The 17,213-nt window shown below is 41.9% G+C and overlaps 1 protein-coding gene across 3 annotated transcripts in view; it reads left to right on the forward strand.

Moving 5' to 3' along the window:
• LOC132407605 (uncharacterized) overlaps positions 1-17,213 on the forward strand; it is a 134,723-nt gene that overhangs the window by 98,873 nt on the left and 18,637 nt on the right. For all 3 annotated transcript variants that reach the window (XM_059994370.1, XM_059994379.1, XM_059994360.1), the window contains exons 8-10: positions 3,987-4,116; positions 8,804-8,910; positions 14,145-14,254. In XM_059994370.1, coding sequence (XP_059850353.1) covers positions 3,987-4,116; positions 8,804-8,910; positions 14,145-14,254 — 347 coding nt within the window. The remainder of the gene's footprint in view (positions 1-3,986; positions 4,117-8,803; positions 8,911-14,144; positions 14,255-17,213) is intronic.

Consider the following 17,213-nt stretch of genomic DNA (forward strand, 5'->3'; position numbering starts at 1 on the left):
CCCATGGCTATCTTGATGTGGTGAACTATGTGCCTGTCTGGACACGCCCTCTGCTGACTGCTCCTGTGGCTCCTCCCACAGGCCCCTGTATAAAGGCGATCGAGGTCTGATCCTCTGCCTCATTCTCCAGGATGTAATATGATGATCACTCACTGCTGGTTCCTTCTTCAGTCAATAAAAGCCGATATCTCGCTTTACGTCTCAGTGTGAGTTATTGATGGTGCATCACTTGACTATACCTCTTCCTATCCTGTCTCTTGTAAAAATGTTATTCCCTTTTCACATTTCCCTCATCTCTGCCACATGTTTTCCCAGGATGGGGCTATCCTTTCCAGGACATCAGAGATGTCTTTCTTCAAAGAACAGGATTTTATTTCCTCCAGCATGCTCACCTGCATCTGCTCCATTTCCTGGATAACTGCTCTCGCCCCATCTTCCTGCTGCATTATCCAGTATAGAGTTCCTGTCGTCTTCTCCTACCACTACCTGAGCCTCCACAGCCTCTGCCATCTTCAGTGGAATCCTACCACCAAATACATCCTTATCTCTCCTCCACTTCCCACAGGGCTCACACCCTCCTTACTATTCTTCCTCCTGGTACGTATCCCTGAAGTGTCAGAAATGCTACACCTGCCCATTCACCTCCTCCCTCACCTCCATTCAGAGCCCCAGACAGTCCTTCCAGGTGAGGCAATGCTTCACCCGTGAATCTGTTGGGGTCGTCTACTGTATAAGGTGCTGTCTACATAAATGAGAACCTGACGTGGATGGAGGGATGGCTTTGTCAAGTACCTCTGCTCCATCAACAAAAAGCAGAATTTGCCATTGTCCAGCCATTTTAATTCCTAACCCCATCCCCATTCCAACATGTCCATCGATGGCCTCCTCTTCTGCCACAATGAGGCTACTCTCAGGCTGGAGGAGCAACACCTCATATTCCATCTCGGTCGTCTCCAAACTTGATGTCATGAACATTGATTTATCCTTATGATAATATTTTTATTCTCTCCCCATTCCTTCTTCTATTCCCCACTCTGGCCTCTTACCTCTTCTCCTCACCAGCCTCCTCCTGGTGCTTCTCCTTCTTTTCTTTCTCCTATGGTTACCTCTCCAATTAGATTCATTCCTCTCCACCCCTTTTCCTTTCCCACTCACCTGGCTTCACCTATCACCTTCTAGCTAGTCCTCCTTCACCTATCCCCACCCTTTTTTATTCTGGCATCTTCCCTCTTCCTTTCCAGTCCTGAAGAATAGCCTCCACTCCAAACTTCAACTGGGATTTTGTTTTTCATTTCCCTAGATGCTAACTGACCTGAAGTTCCTCCAGCATTTTGTGTGTGTTTCTCTAACTTGATGACTATTTCCAGCAAGTGACCACATTAATTGGTATGTAGCTGTTGGAATTGTCTGGCTAACCACTTCCTCATGAGGTGCCTTGTGGTTTTGTGTTTAATGTTACAGACATATTGTTTATCCACTGGCTAGAAACTCTATACTTTTGTCACTGTCAACCAAGCAACCAAATCGTCTCTTATTAAAACTGCTTGGCAGATTTTATATTTTGAAAAATCAGTGCAGGGGTAACAATCTGAAGAAACACAGGAGTGAAAAGTTCTTCTCAATATTGAGAGTTCAGGCACAGTATAGGAAAGATTGCATATTGTACTCTGCTTCCGAGGCTTAATTGGAACTGGAATTCAGGAGCAGAATACAACACATACATCCACCCATGTCACAGGTACAGATACTTTCCTAACTCATGGTTTCTGGATTACCCAATTATTTGTGGATAAACCTTAAGGGAAAAGCACACTGTGTGTAATCCAAGTTGAAACTATTTGTAATTTAGTCCCAGGGGAGCTATGTTTATTTGGGTAAAGGAGATGGCATACTTTGAGGGGAAGGTAGTCGTGAAGATGTTTGAATGAATAGATCTCCCCTATTGTTTAACATGATAGCAACAACAAAATCATTACTAATTCCAAAGCATACCAGGGCTAGGAAATTGGGAAATAAATTTTAAAAGAGTTGATTCCTTACTGTTTCTTAATACTTTGAAAATGACAACAATGATTGAAAAGACCACAAACCTTGGGGTTGGAAAGAACTGTTGAAGTAGCAGATGTGTAAGTTAAATTCAAACAGTTGCAACTCATCAACGATGCTAGTGGGCACTCATTGGTGAAAGAATGCAGGGAAAGGCAAATTCTACAATTGCAATATCATGTTATAGATCATTAAAAATGCTCTCACTTTGAAAATCAAATTTTTAAGATGTAATTCTTGTGTTAAATGAGATATTATAAAAGCTGTCCTTTGTAGCATATTGCAACAAGAATACAATGGGAGCCACAGAACCAAGCTGTAAAACTGCAAGGGTATAAAATGTCCATGCAAAAATTACAGTAATCAATCAAAAGTACATGGCTAATAAGAACAAGGGTGGGTCATTTGGTCACTCTTCTGTTCCATCATTAAACATATTCAAGGCTGATCTTCCATCTCAATACCAAATTCCCTCTTACCCCTTCTTTTCTGCTCAGCTGCCCATTACTTCCCTCTGGTGCCTCTCCTCTTACTCTTTCGCCCATGGTCCACTCTCCTATGAGCAACACCTCATTTTCCAAACTGAAAGCATCAATTTCTCTAACTTCCAGTAATTTCTCCTCTTTTCTCTCCTCATTCTGGCTCCCCTCCTCACCCTCCTCCTCCCTAGCCCAACACCTCCTACTGGTTCCCCTCTTCCTCCCCTTTCCCTCATCGTCTACTCTCCTCTCCTATCAGATTCCTTCATCTTCAGCCCTTTACCTCTTCCACCTATCACATGCCAGCTTGTACTCCTTTCCCTCCCCACCACCCTATTCTGGCTTCTTCCCCCTTCCTTTCCAGTCCTGATGAAGGGTCTCAGCCTGTAAAGTCGACTGTTTATTCCTCTCCATGGATGCTGCCTGACTAGCTGAGTTCCTCCAGCATTTGGGGTGTTCTGCTCTGGATTTCCAGCATCTGCTGAATGCCTTGTGTCCAGATTCCTGCAACTCCCCTTACCCTACCTTTGATAGCTTATCTGTCTGGAAATCTGTATCTACCTACAGAAATCAATAGAGCTTCATTAATATATTCAGGGGCATTCAGTTGTAGAGAACTTCTCAGTTTTACAGCCTTCTGAATGAACTAATTTCCCCTCATCCCCATCCTGTATCCTGAAACTCCCAGCCAGGAAAAAATTCCTCTTCGAATCCAGTCTGTCTAGCTCTGTCAGCCTTTTATGTGTTTCAAAAGATTTCCTCTTATTCCTCTAATCTCTAAGTACTACATCCATAGATGGCCTACCCTTTCCTTATTGGATAGATCTGCCATCAGTCTGGGGAACCTTTGCTGCACTGCTTCTAAGGCATGTATATATCCTTCCTTAGGTGAGGAAACCAAAAGAATGCACACAATAGTCCTCCTGAGGTCTCGCCAAGGCTCTGTATCACTGTGGGAAGACATCCTTTCTTCTTTACTTAAAGCCACTTCCTATGAAGGTCCAATACAGAGCATAGAACACTGCAGCACAGTAGGTTTCAGCCCACAGTGTTGTGCCAACATTTTAACCTTTTCTAATGTCAATATAACCCTTCCCTCCTACATAACTCTCCATTGTTCTATCATCCTTGTGTCCATCTAAGAGTTTCATAAAGGTCCCTAATGTATCTCCCTTTATCATCACCTTAACAGGGCGTTCCACACACCCACCACTCTCTGTTGAGAAAAACTGACCTCTTACATCTCCCCTATAATTTTCTGTAATCCTTGCAGTGTCTGCATGTCCTTGAGGTTTGTCTGGTGTATTTCATCAATATACGGAAATCCATTACCCTAGAGACTTCATTCAAGGACAGCACAATGCCTGGTATGTTTTCTCAGGCATTGGATACAGTCTATAATATTAAAGCTGCATGGATGATAATGCCCATCTTTGATGTGTTTATCCCCAATGTTTGAAGGGAAGAAAAAGAAGGAGCTCCCACAGATTGGCCCCTGGTTATCTAAATTACACCTCGCAGATAATGGCATAGATGGAAGAGGGAACGAAGGCAAAATAGGTGCAATGACATTTGCTGAAACATTATGCCAGTAAGTATCTTTAAGTGAGACTTGCATCTTGTCTGAACATAGATATATATTCGTGGAAGTATTTACCATTTTAACTGTATGTCATAATGTTTACTATAGCCAATATTTATCCCTCAAAACGTTGATCTTATTTATGCGTATCAAATGGTCTCAAATGAAGATAAAAATTATTTTCACACTATTTAGTCTGTGTTTCAGATCTACTGTAATCTATTTCCTTTCTTTCAGCTAAATCACCTGTGGTGCCTTAGTTTCAGTTCTACTGCCTGTGGCGATCTACTTACAGGCTAATTTGGTTTCCTATTGCAGATTAATTGGCCTGTAGTTGCCCACTTACACAATAATTGCCCTGCGAATACTACTTTTCATGTTAGTTGGTTATACATAGATGAATTGGTTTTGATACCCTACCTTCAGATCTGTTTGACTGTAGTTCCCTACTTACAGGCTAGTTAGCTGTTCCTTTTCTCCCTTTAAGACCTACTGGCCTGCATTTTCATAATTATGGGCCAAATAGTCTGTAGCTCCTTATTTTTAAACTAGCTGGTCCCTAGTTTCTACTTTAAGCTTGGTTTGTCTACAGGAACAGCACTTCAGGCAATTAATTCCTTGCTGACTATCAACTATCAACTACCCACCCACATTAATTCCATTTTGTTTGCCCCACATTCTCAATAACATCCCCAGTTACCACTCCCGAGAGACAAGCAGCAACTTACAATGGGTAGCTAGTCTACCCGTGCAAAACACCCTTCCCTCCACTGGCTCCATCTACATTTCCTCTTTACTTGGGAAAGTAGCCAATGTAATCGAGGACCTGTCCCATCCAAGTCATTTTCTCTCCTCCCCTCTCCAGTCAGGTGGTAGATAATGAAAGACCACACCACCAGACCTGAGGACAGCCTCTATCCTGCTGTTATCAGACTCTGAAACAGACCACCAATATCATAAGATTTAACCCCTGATCTTCCAATCTTACTCATCCTGGTCCTCGCACTCTATTTGTGTCCCAGCACTGCAGTTTCTCTGAAGCTGCTACATTGTAGCCTGCAACACGAGAGTCTGTAGTTGCTGGAAATCTTGAGAATCACACACAAAATCCTGGAGGAGGTCAGTAGGTCAGGCAGCATCTAAGCAGTCAGTGTTTTGGAACAAGCCTCTTCATTTATAGATGCTGCCTGATTTGCTGTGTTCTGCCAGCATTTTGTGTGTGTTACACTATAGTCTGCATTCTGTTCTCCTTTTACATCTTTGATATGCTGTACCTGCGTAAGGCATGATCATGATCTTGGTTATAAAAGTAATAAGTTCATGAGTAAATAAAATTGGCACGTCCCCATCAACCCTTACCAATTTTTATTGGTGCATCCTGTCTGTACACATCACAGCTTAATATGACAACTGCTCTGCTCGTGACTGCAGGAGATTACATGGAGTTGTACACACAGCTCAGCACATCGCAGAAACCAGCCTCCCTTCCTGTCTACGCCTCTCACAGCCTCAGTAAAGCAGCCAGTGTAATCACCCTGGGCATTCTCCCACTCAGCAGAAGATGCAACAGCCTGAAACCACACACCACCAATGTCAATGACAGGTCCTATCCCACTCTTTCAAGACTATTGAATGGTTTCCTAGTGCAATAAGATGGACTCTTGACCTGAATCTACATCATTGTGATCCTACATTTTATTGCCTATTTTCACAACGGTTTCCCTGTAGCTTTGCTGAGCATCTACACTCCGTCCACCAGAACAAGTGGGATCTCCCAGTGGCCACCTATTTCAATTCCACTTCCCATTCCCATTCCGATATATCCATCCATTGCTTCACTCACTGTTGTGATGAGGCCACACTTCGGTTGGAGGAACAACACCTTATTTGGGTAGCCTCCAATCTGATGGCATGAACATCGATTTCTCAAACTTCCAGTAAAGCCTCCCTATACCCCCATCCCCCTTCACCATTTCCCATCTCCTTGTTCCTTTCTCATGTTATCTCCCTGCCCACCCATCTTCTCCCTCTGGTGCTCCCCTCCTCCTGCCCCTATTTTTTCTTCCATGGCTTCTGTCTCTTTCACCAATCAACTTCCTTGCTCTTTGCTTTATCTCTGGCCCTTTAAGTTTCATCTGTCACCTGGTGTTTCTCTCTTCCCTCCCCCCACCTTTCAAATACACTCCTCAGCTGTTTTTCACCAGTCCTGCTGAAGGGTTTTTGCCCAAAACTTCAACCTTTTTTTTTCATAAATGCTGCCTGGCCTACTGAGTTCCTCCAGCACTTTATGTGTGTTGCTTGGATCTCCAGCAGCTGCAGATTTTCTCTTGTTTGTTTTCTGTAGCTGTTAAGCTTTATTCTATTTATTATTGTTTTACCTTGTACTACCTCAATGCACTGTGTAATGAATTGATCTGTAAGAAAGCTATGCAAGAGAATTTGTTCACGTAACAATAATGAACCAGTTACAATTCCAGAGGAAATTCATACAGTCACACAGAAAAGACAAGAACTGCACACTGACATTACCAGGGGTTAGGATTAAACTTGGATGGTTGGAACGAGGGAGATGCTGGTCTACCAGCTGCACCTTTATTGCCCCTCTACAGAGACTAACTGGCTTTTAATTCTCTTTCTTCAAGTTGTTTTCTCCATTTTTAGGCTCACTGGCTAACAGTCCCCTCTTTTACTCTCTTATCAAATGCAAAGGTTTATCATAAACTGATGTTGAACTGGATGTAGCAAAGCAATATCCTGCCTTATTAAAGACAGAAATCTTTATTTCATTCACTGTGTTTAGATTAAACTGGTAATATTGCATAATTTAACATAAAAATAATAAATAATGTTTAGTGTTATGTAAAACGTGCAGTGACCTCAAATACTCTAATGTCTGAATCACCGTCAAAACATATTTAACAGTGTGCAGTTACTGTGTTGCATGCTAGATGCAGCTAACCTCAACACAGTAAGTTGGTTCTTTCAGAGGGAAACCAGACATCTGGGGCTCAATGAGCAGGAGGAGCAATTTTGCTCCTCTTCATCTTATTAAAAGGAAGGATTATATAATTGGTACTGCAGGAGCTGAGAAGCAAATACTTTATGATTTAGGATGCAGACTTTCAATGTCAGATCCACAGGTCCTGTCTAGGGATTAGTCTGGGGAAGACTGTCTCTGGCAGGGCGCCAAACGTGTGAAATCTGAAGTGCAAAACCTCTTGTTTGTCTGGATGCTGTAACAACTGTTCCCCTGTTACAAATCAGTACCACAAAATAACAGAAAGTACACCACATGCAATTAAACAATTTAGCTCTTTAATTCATAATTTGACTAAAGGGTTAGTAAAGAAAATCAAAAAGAAAAAGGCCCATTTTAATGGAACAGTTTAATGTGCTTGTTGGAGCTCACAGTTTCCTTCGATTTCCCCGGGCTTTTTCTATTCCACCGTTGGTCCACTCTGGCCTACTGTCTACGACCTCTCATTCCTGGCATTTTCTCTCTTCATCTCTCGCTGAACAAAAGATCCAGATCACCTCGTCCTCAGGCACACCAGAGAAAAACACCCTTCACTGGACGGTGCACATTCCAACACCCCCGTTATCTCCAGCCATAACCCAACCACTGCGGCTACAGAGAAACCCTTACCTCAGCAGTGAAACCTTTCCCAGGGCGTTGCAGATGTAAAGAATGATATTTTTTTTTAATTTTGGGAGAGCCAATGAGTCTGTCTTGAGGTTAAATAAAGTCCATGTGTGTTGAATTAAATCTGGATTATCTAACATAGAGCCTTTTAGCAATCAGATAAATGTTAATTCCTGCCAATTAACCATTCTGACAGTAAAAACTAACCATTTTGCAATTTTCATCCCATGGATTTTAATTATTGTCTTGTTTTAAATATTATAAAAAAAATCTCTCATGAACTTTTCTCCTTTCTACCTTTTTAACTATCCCTTAATTCAAAATAGCAATTTCCTTTGTCGTCACTTCTGAGGAGGTTATCTTACCAGATAGACACTGGAGACGCAAAGAAATGTCTCACAATACTTCCTCAAGCAGCTCAGGGTGAACCACAACCAGCACTGTACGCATTCCATTTGATGAGTATGTTTTAAAATATCATTCTTTACGTCTTACTTTGTGGATTTGACATTTACTTGCTTCTCAGTTCTTGCAGTATTTTGTAATCCTCCCATTAAATCGATTAAAGAGGTGTAATGTAGCTCTAACTGCTCACCCAGCACCAGATGTCTGATTTCCTTCCTAAAATCTAAAGATTAGATTTATTTGTCACATGTACATCAAAGCATTGAAACATGCAGTGAAGTGCATCGTTTGTGCTCGGGGATGCCCGCAAGTGTTGCCATGCTTCCAGCACCAGTATAGAACGGTCACAACTTATTAACCCTAACCCGTACTTCTATAGATGTGTGGCAGAGAGAATATTGACTGGCTGCATCACTGATTGCTGGCACTGTAAAGCATTAGGCTAACCCATGCACAGTGTCTCCCACTGTGACATTATCACCTCAAGTGCTTTTGGTAACAGTTCGTAAAATATTGCGGCAATGAAGTAGAAATGAGTGTTCGTTGCTGCACCTATCATGTTAAAGACCTGTATTTATCACGTCCTTTTTTCCTGTAATATTTAGATATCCGGCATTTCTTTTTCTTCTTTGCCATATTTTCATACAGATTGATAAAGTTTTCAGACCATTTGACAGAACTGCATTTAGACGGTAACTCCTTGGGTGAGCTGTGTGGGAAACAGATACTCGATGCCTTAAGGGAAAGGAAAGGAGGTACTTTCAAAATTTAATTTGGTGCCTAATCAAGTTATCTGCATGTTAGACTATTTTTTACATATACGTTTATGTACTTCCAGAGGCAGTTCATGAGAATGATTACGAAAATGAAAGTGTTAACATATGAGGAATGTCTGGTGGCTCTAGGCCTGTGCTCCCTGGAGTTAAGAGGAATGAGGGGGAATCTCACTGAAACCTATTGAATATTGAAAGGCCGAGATAGAGTGGACATAGAAGGGATGTTTCCTGTAGTGGGGGAATCTCAGACTAGAGGACACAACCTCAGAATACTAGGACGTGCCTTTAGAACAGAGATGAGGAGGTATTTCTTGAGCCAGAGGGTGGTGAATCTGTGAAATTCATTACCACAGACAGCTGTGGAAGCCAGGCCATTGGGTATATTTACAGCTGAGGATGATAGGTTCTTGATTATTAAGGGTGTCAAAGGTTACAGGGAGAAAGCAGGAAAATGGGATTGAGTGGGATAATAATCTGCTGTGTTCGAATGGTGGAGCAGACCCAATGGGTCAAGTGGCCTGTTTCAGCTCCTATGTCTTGTGGTCTTATGGTCTCGTAGCAGAGGAGGTTTTCTTTGGGACATTAGGGTGTGGGATGCAGAGATAACCTTGGCTGAGGGTGCCGATGGTACAGGCTGCCTGAATACTTTGGTACCAGGAACGAGCCTCATTGTTTATAATCACAGGATAAACCCGATGTGAAAAGAACAGGGAGTCACCGAGATGTACACCACAGATGCAAACGCATTGGCCCACCACACCCATGCTGATCTTCTTGCCAATCAACATTAATCCCTTTTGCCAACATTAGGTCCAATTCCTTCTCTGCTTTCCTCTTTAATTGACTTCTATACGCCTCCTAAATGTAGTGATTGAATCCTGTCTCTGCTGCCTAATCTGGAGCAGGTTCCTGATGCCAACAGGAGAAGGATCACAGTCATTGTAAGTGAGAATATGAAGCTGGAGGCTGACAGAGTTTTGCGAATAAGTCTATCATTAATGAAGGGAGACTGTAGGGCTTGGAAGGGAAGGAATAATAAACAAGGAAATAAGGAGGCACATGATAGCGATGGACAGCAAGTTGGGGAAAACTATGAGTAACTTTGGAGGTCAAGTTGCGTCAGTGGAAAGAAGTCTTCCTGCTCCTTGGGGCCCATGTGCAAACTGGTAAATTCACCTGCTCTATGGATCCAGCCCTACTTTTATACAGCTCTGGAGGAAATAAATTTGGATTGAAGTTTTATATAACTTTATAAAAAAAATAAAATGGGTTAATATTCGAGTCACAGAGGAATGCAGCACAGATACAGGCCATTCAGCCCAACAATCCTTGCCAACCACGGTGCCCTCCCCCCAGTTAGCCCAATTCCTTGTGCACAGTCCATATACTCACCATCTTCTGAATGATAAAGTTGCCACTCAAGTCTTTTTTAAATATCTTCCCTTTCACCCTAAACCTATGCCCCCTAGGTTTGGACTCCACTAACCTGGAGAAAAGACCCTTACTATTCACTTTACATATGCTTTCATCGTTGTAAATAGTTCTGTAAGATCGCCCCTCATTCTCCTACATTCCAAGAAATGAAGACCTGGACAACCTTTCCATATAACGCAGGCCCTCTAATCCTGGCAACAGCCTCAATAATCTTTCCTGCACTCTTTCCAGTGCTTCTTATGACAGGGTGACCAAAACTATACACAGTACTCCAAGTCCGACCTCACCAACGACATGTACCACTGCAACAAAATATCCCAGCTCCTGTACTCATTGCCCTGACTGTTGAAGGCCAGCGTGCTAAACATCTTTTCCATCATGCTGTCTGCCTGCCTAGTTCAACAAATGATGCACTTGTCCACCTTGGCCACCCTGTTCTATTGCACACCCTAGTGCCGACTATTCATAGCATAAATCCTGTGCTGGATTAACTTTCTGAAATGCATCACCCCACACCTAACTATATTGAAATCCATTTGCCACTCCTATGCAGATTTCCCTCACTGAACAAAATCTCCCTGTAATCTACAATAACTTCCTTCACTGTCAACAATAGCTCCTAATTTTGTGCCATCTGCATACCTACTGATTGAGCTGGTGCATTCACATCCACATCAACTATATAAATAATTAATAACAAGGGGACCCAACCCTGGCCCTTTCTGTCAAGGTGGGCACTAATAGATGACTGAACCCACGAGAGACTTCCGAATAGAGACAGAAACAAGAGTTCATTCATAGGAACTCCAACTGTGCGAGTGACTCTGCAAAATGAATCATTCTTGAAATGTGCGCACACGCACACACAGTGCTGATCAGGAGTCCAATTTAAATAATCCCGGTAGACTGAAAACCTGTGCCAGTCACAATAAACTTGACAAGATTAAACAGAAGGCACTGTAGTTAGGACAACAATTAGTAAGTGCATGTGCTCAAGAAACCTAGAAGCCCAACGTTCTATTGCACGTCACAGAGGCCCACAGGGCTGGTGACCCCCTTATGGTGCACTACTAGTCACTGGCCTCTATTCCAATTAAATTCATATAACGAACCACGTCATATTGTTACAGATGTTATATGAGCAGCATAGAGAAAAGGATTGCAGCCCCCTTGAGGAGGGAAAGCTAAGAGGAGATTAGAACATAGAAGTTATAGGAGAGGTTGGATTTGGATTGGAGACTATCAGCTAAAATGAGAGTTTTAGACAAATTTGGATTATTTTCACTAGGATGTTTGAATTTGGGGGAGACCTGATTGAATTAAATAAGATTGTGAAGACTATAGATAGGGTAGATAATCAGCCTTTTTTCCAGGTTGCAAATGTCAGATACTAAAAGGCATGGGTTTGAGGTGAGCAGGGTAAATTCTTGTTGACATTGAGACGGGTAGGTGCCAGAGAGGAGAGGTGGTGGAAGCAGATGTGATAGCAAAGTTTAAGAATAATTTATACAGGGACTTAAAGAGTCGGGGAATAGAGAGACACTAACAATGTGCAGACCTATAGTATTACTTCAAAGTCCATCACAGGTGGGGTAAACATGCTGGCAGAAGAGCCTGTTCTGGTAGAAGTAGATGTCCTTCATGATAAATGTCACCTTGCATGAAAATGTTGAAAAATACTGCAGATACTCTAAATCTTAATGTTGCTTCAAATTGAAACTAAGGGACTTTGTTTTGTAAAACAAAATCAAAGGGTCATCTATTTTTGTTCTAATTGTGTCCTTTCTCATAAAATGTTGTGTTTAATTTATGTTTTTCTTGTGAATGCTGTTTTGATTTGATACTACCAGCCTGTGATGCTCCATCAGTAAGTTTTCCTTGCACATGTGTATATGTGTACTTGTGCATATGACAATAAACTTGACTTTGACATTGAAATAAAAACAGAAAATACAGGAAATACTTGGTAGGTCTGCCCACTTCTGTGAGAAGAGAAAAGAAGTTTGTGTCAGGTCAGAGGTTGTCATCTTACCCAAGTCTGGCATACGTATACCCCACTGACCCACCAGTAGGTATGGAAAGCATGTTTCCCATGGCGGGACAGTCTAGAACAAGAGGGCACAGCCTCAGGTTAGAGGGGCGTCCATTCTAAACAGAGACACGGAGAAATTTCTTTAGCCAGAGGGTGGTGAACTTGTGGAATTAGTTACCACAGGCTGATGTGGAGGCCAGGTCGTTAGGCGTATTTAAGGCAGAGATTGATAGGTTCTTGATTGGACATGGCTTCAAAGGTTACAGGGAGAAGGCCAGGGAGTGGGGTTGAGGAGGAAAGAAAATAAGGATCAGCCATGACTGAATGGCAGAGCAGACTCGATGGGCCAAATGGCCTAATTCTACTCCAACGTCTTATGGTCTAATAGTTTTATGAGTTGGCTCTTTACTTTCCTCTGAAATTGCCCAGCCAGCCATCAGGTAAAATTGGAAACAGACAAAAACACCCAGGCCTAGCTAACAATCATATCCCATTTAAAAAATGATTATTTCAATTAATTATTTCAGAGGGGATTTGAATATGATTTTTAAACATGAAAGACTTTCTAAGGGTGAACCAGAATCAGAATCAGGTTTAATATCACTGGCATATGTCGTGAAAATTGTTAGCTTAGCGGCGGCAGTACAATGCAATACATGATAAACGTAGAAAAACAAACTGAATTACCGTAATTATATATATATGTATATTAAATAGTTAAGTTAAAATAAGCAACACAAAAAACAAAAATATTAAAAAGGATTGAGGTAGTGTTCATGGGTTCAATGTCCATTTAGAAATCGGACGGCAGAGGGGAAGAAACTGTTCTTGAATCACTGAGTGTGTGCCTTCAGGCTTCTGTACCTCCTTCCTGACAGTAACAATGAGAAGAGGGCATTTACTACAATGATTTCAGGAATGATGGACTTTATTTCGGGGAATATACTGGCAAAGCTGATGTTGTTCTTTCTGGAGGAGAGAAGTTTTCAAGCAGGATCTAATCTTAAGTATAATCCAGAAGGGTATAGACAAAGTGGATAGAGAAAAATTGTTCCCAGGAGCAGAGGCGTCAAGAACCAGGGACCATTGAATGAAGCTGATATGCTAAAGAACTAAGCATGGTAAGGAGAAAAGCTGTTTGATCTAGTTGGTGATCAGGGACTGAAATGAACTGCTGGATGAGATGAGCAGTGCCTGCAGATTTAATTGAAAACTGGAAGTGTCCAAAAGGGAAAAAAGTGCAGGACTACGGGCAGAGGACAGGGAGTGGGACTAGCTACCTTGCACTTAACATTTAGCAAGTATAGGGTCGGCAGACTGAACAGTTTTATTCTCTGTGTTGTGACTATTCTGCGATTCTGTGTATGACAGCTATGGGGAAATGGCAAGTGAGTGGCAATGAATGTATCTTTTTTGAAAGGACAAACGTGCAAGTGATGGGCCATATAACCACATCTCTGTGATTACTGAATTATAATGGCTGAGGCACTCTCTTCGTGTTGCTGTAATGTGTCTGCAGATTGGATTTGTCAGTGATTAACACTTCAGTTTGCAGAGCTCCATGCAAGTTCCACATGCCCGACATTCCTACAGACCACAAAATACCATTTCCTGTCAGAGAATTTATAAAGTAACATCATTATTTGAAGTTGTGACTAATCCTGCACCTTACTTATTAATTCACAGTTAAGAATACTCAACACATTTTTTCCAGAAATGTCTTGTGATTTTTTTTGTTTCTTTCCAGCAAAACTCCAGGATTTAAAAATTGAAGTCTCAACCCAAATGAATGCAGATACTTTTATAAACATCTTTCAAAACGCCAAAAAGCACAAGAAAGCCAAAAGGAAAAAGAAGGTAAACCAAAGGACCTTGAAAAACAAAAGATACTTGCAGATGCTAGAAAGCTTCAAAAATTAATGGCAGATGCAGAAGATCTGAATGAGATATAGAAAAGCATCAAATGCTGAAGATACCCAAAGAGTCAGGCAGCACCTGTTGAAGGAGAAACAGAATTCATATTTCAGGTCTCCTTTCTCTCCACAGAACCTCTCTGGCTTGTTGAGTACCTCTAGCATTTTCTGCTTCTAATCCAAACAATATGGGTAGCTGCAGCAGAGTGTTGAGAATTGAGCATTTCTTCCTAACTTAGACTCAGTTGGTGATCTTTCCAAAAAAACAGGGTCGGTGAAGAGAAAGCACCAGATAGTCTGGTCACCGTAGCATCATGGTTCCATTACCACCTAGTAATTCAGATTTATGCCAACAATCTGAAGTTTGTGCAGTGAAAATTATGACTGAGAAGGTGCTCAGGAAGCTTAATGGTTTGAGGGTGGTTAAATCCCCTGGACCTGATGGAATACACCCTCGGGTTCTGAAGGAAGTAGCTGGAGAAATTGCGGAGGCATTAACAATGTTCTTTCAAGAATTGATAGATTCTGGCATTATTGTACCAGATGACTGGAAAATTTCAAACATTACTCCACTATTTAAGAAGGGTGGGAGGTAGCAGAAAGGAGACTATAGACCTGTTAGCCTGACATCAGTGGTTGGGAAGTTGTTGGAATCTATTGTTAGGGATGAGATTACAGAGTACCTGGAGGCACATGACAAGACAGGCCAAAGCCAGTGTGATTTCCTGAAAGGAAAATCCTACTTGACAAACCTACTACAATTTTTTGAGGAAATTACAAGCAGGGTAGACAAAGGAGATGCAGTAGATATGCTGTACCTGGATTTTCAGAAGGCCTTTGACAAGGTGCCGCACATGAGGCTGCTTAGCAAGATAAGAGCCCATAGAATTACAGGGGAGTTATTAGCATGGGTGGAGCATTGGCTGATCGGCAGAAGACAGAAAGTGGAAATAAAGGGATCCTATTCTGGTTGGCTGCTGGTTACCAGTGGAGTTCCACAGGGGTCGGTGTTGGGACCACTGCTTTTTACGATGTATGTCAGTGATTTGGAGTATGTGATTAATGGATTTGTGGCTAAATTTGCTAATCATACAGAGATAGGTGGAGGAGTGGGTAGTGTTGAGGAAACAGACAGCCTGCACAGAGACTTAGATAGTTTAGGAGAATGGGCAAAGAAGTGGCAAATGAAATACAGTGTTGGAAAGTGTATGGTCATGCACTTTGGTGAAAAAAATAAATGGACAGACTATTATTTAGATGGGGAGAGATTTCAAAATGCAGAGATGCAAAGAGACTTGGGAGTCCTTGTGCAGGATACCTTAAAGGTTAACCCCCAGGTTGAGTTGGTTGTGAAGAAGGCAAATGCAATGTTGGCATTCGTTTCTAGAGGTATAGTATATAAGAGCAGGGATGTGATGCTGAGTCTCTATCAGACACTCATGAGGACATACTTGAGAGTATTGTGTGCGGTTTTGGGCTCCTTATTTTAAAAAAGGATGTACTGACATTGGAGAGGGTTCAGAGAAGATTCACGAGAATAATTCCAGGAAGGAACAGGTTACCATATGAGCAACGTCTGGTAGCTCTTGGGCTGTATTCCCTGAAGTTCAGGAGAATGACGGGGGATCTCATAGAAACATTCCAAATGATAAAAGGCCTGAAAAGATTAGATATGGCAAAGTTATTTCCCATGGTAGGGGAGTCTAGGACAAGAGGGCACGACTTCAGGATTGAAGGATGTCCATTTAGAACAGCGATGCGGAAAAATTACTTTAGTCAGAGGGTGGTAAATCTGTGGAATTTGTTGCTGTGAGTGGCTGTGGAGGCCAAGTCATTGGGTGTATTTGAGGCGGAGATAAATAGGTTCTTGATTAACTAGGGCATCAAAGGGTATGGGAAGAAGGCAGTGGTGTGGGGATGACTGGGAGAATTGGATCAGCCCATGATTGAGTGGTAGAGTAGACTCAATGGGCCGAGTGGCCTGTTTCTGCTCCTATATCTTATGGTCTAAGATGGAGTCAAATCCTTCCATAATGACAGGGAAAATTAAATTCAGTTAATTAAATAGTCTGAAATTTTAAGGTAGTATAGGTAATGATGACTACAAAATTATTAGAATCTTGCAGGTGGCTGCTTCGGTGATATGCTTTAGAGGAAAAAAGTGATTAGTTTTTGCATAACTCACCCATGCATATGACTGCATATGACATGGTACAGAACAATGTGTAGGCTCTTCACAGTCTCCGAGGTCACCTAATCAGCTCTGCTCTACATAAGGAGCATTGCCTGTGAAACCCTTGTTGCAATGTTACAGATTACCAGGTATGATGTTGAGGCCATCACTGAATCGTGGTGGAAGGATTGTTATAGTTGGGGGCTGAGTGTCCAAGGTTACACATTATATTGGAGGGAAGGGAAGTCAAAGGTATTGTAAAAAGGACGTTGATGGGAGTTAAATACAGGCCTCCCAACAGTAGCGGGGAGGTGGACCACAGGTTGCAACAGGAAATAGAAAAGGCAAATCAAAAGGCCAATGTTACAGTAGTCATGGGAGATTTTAACATGCAGGTTGATTGGGAAAATCAGGTTGGTAATGGATCTCAAGAGAGTGAGTTTGTATCTTTTTAGAGCAGTTTGTCGTTGAGCCTACTAGGGGATCAGCTACACTGGAATGGGTGTTATGAACCAGAGGTGATTAGAAAGCTTAAGGTAAAAGAACCCTTAGGAACCAGTGATCACAATATGATTGGGTTCATCTTGAAATCTGATGAGAAAGTAAAGTATTATGTAGCAGTATTTCAGTGGAGTAAGGGAAATTACAGTGGTATGAGAGAGGAGTTGGCCAAAGTAGATTGGAAGGAGATGCTGGCAGGGATGCCAGCAGAGCAGCAATGGTATGAGTT

This window comes from Hypanus sabinus, chromosome 2, assembly GCF_030144855.1.
Source record: "Hypanus sabinus isolate sHypSab1 chromosome 2, sHypSab1.hap1, whole genome shotgun sequence".
NCBI classification, from domain to species: Eukaryota; Metazoa; Chordata; class Chondrichthyes; order Myliobatiformes; family Dasyatidae; genus Hypanus; species Hypanus sabinus.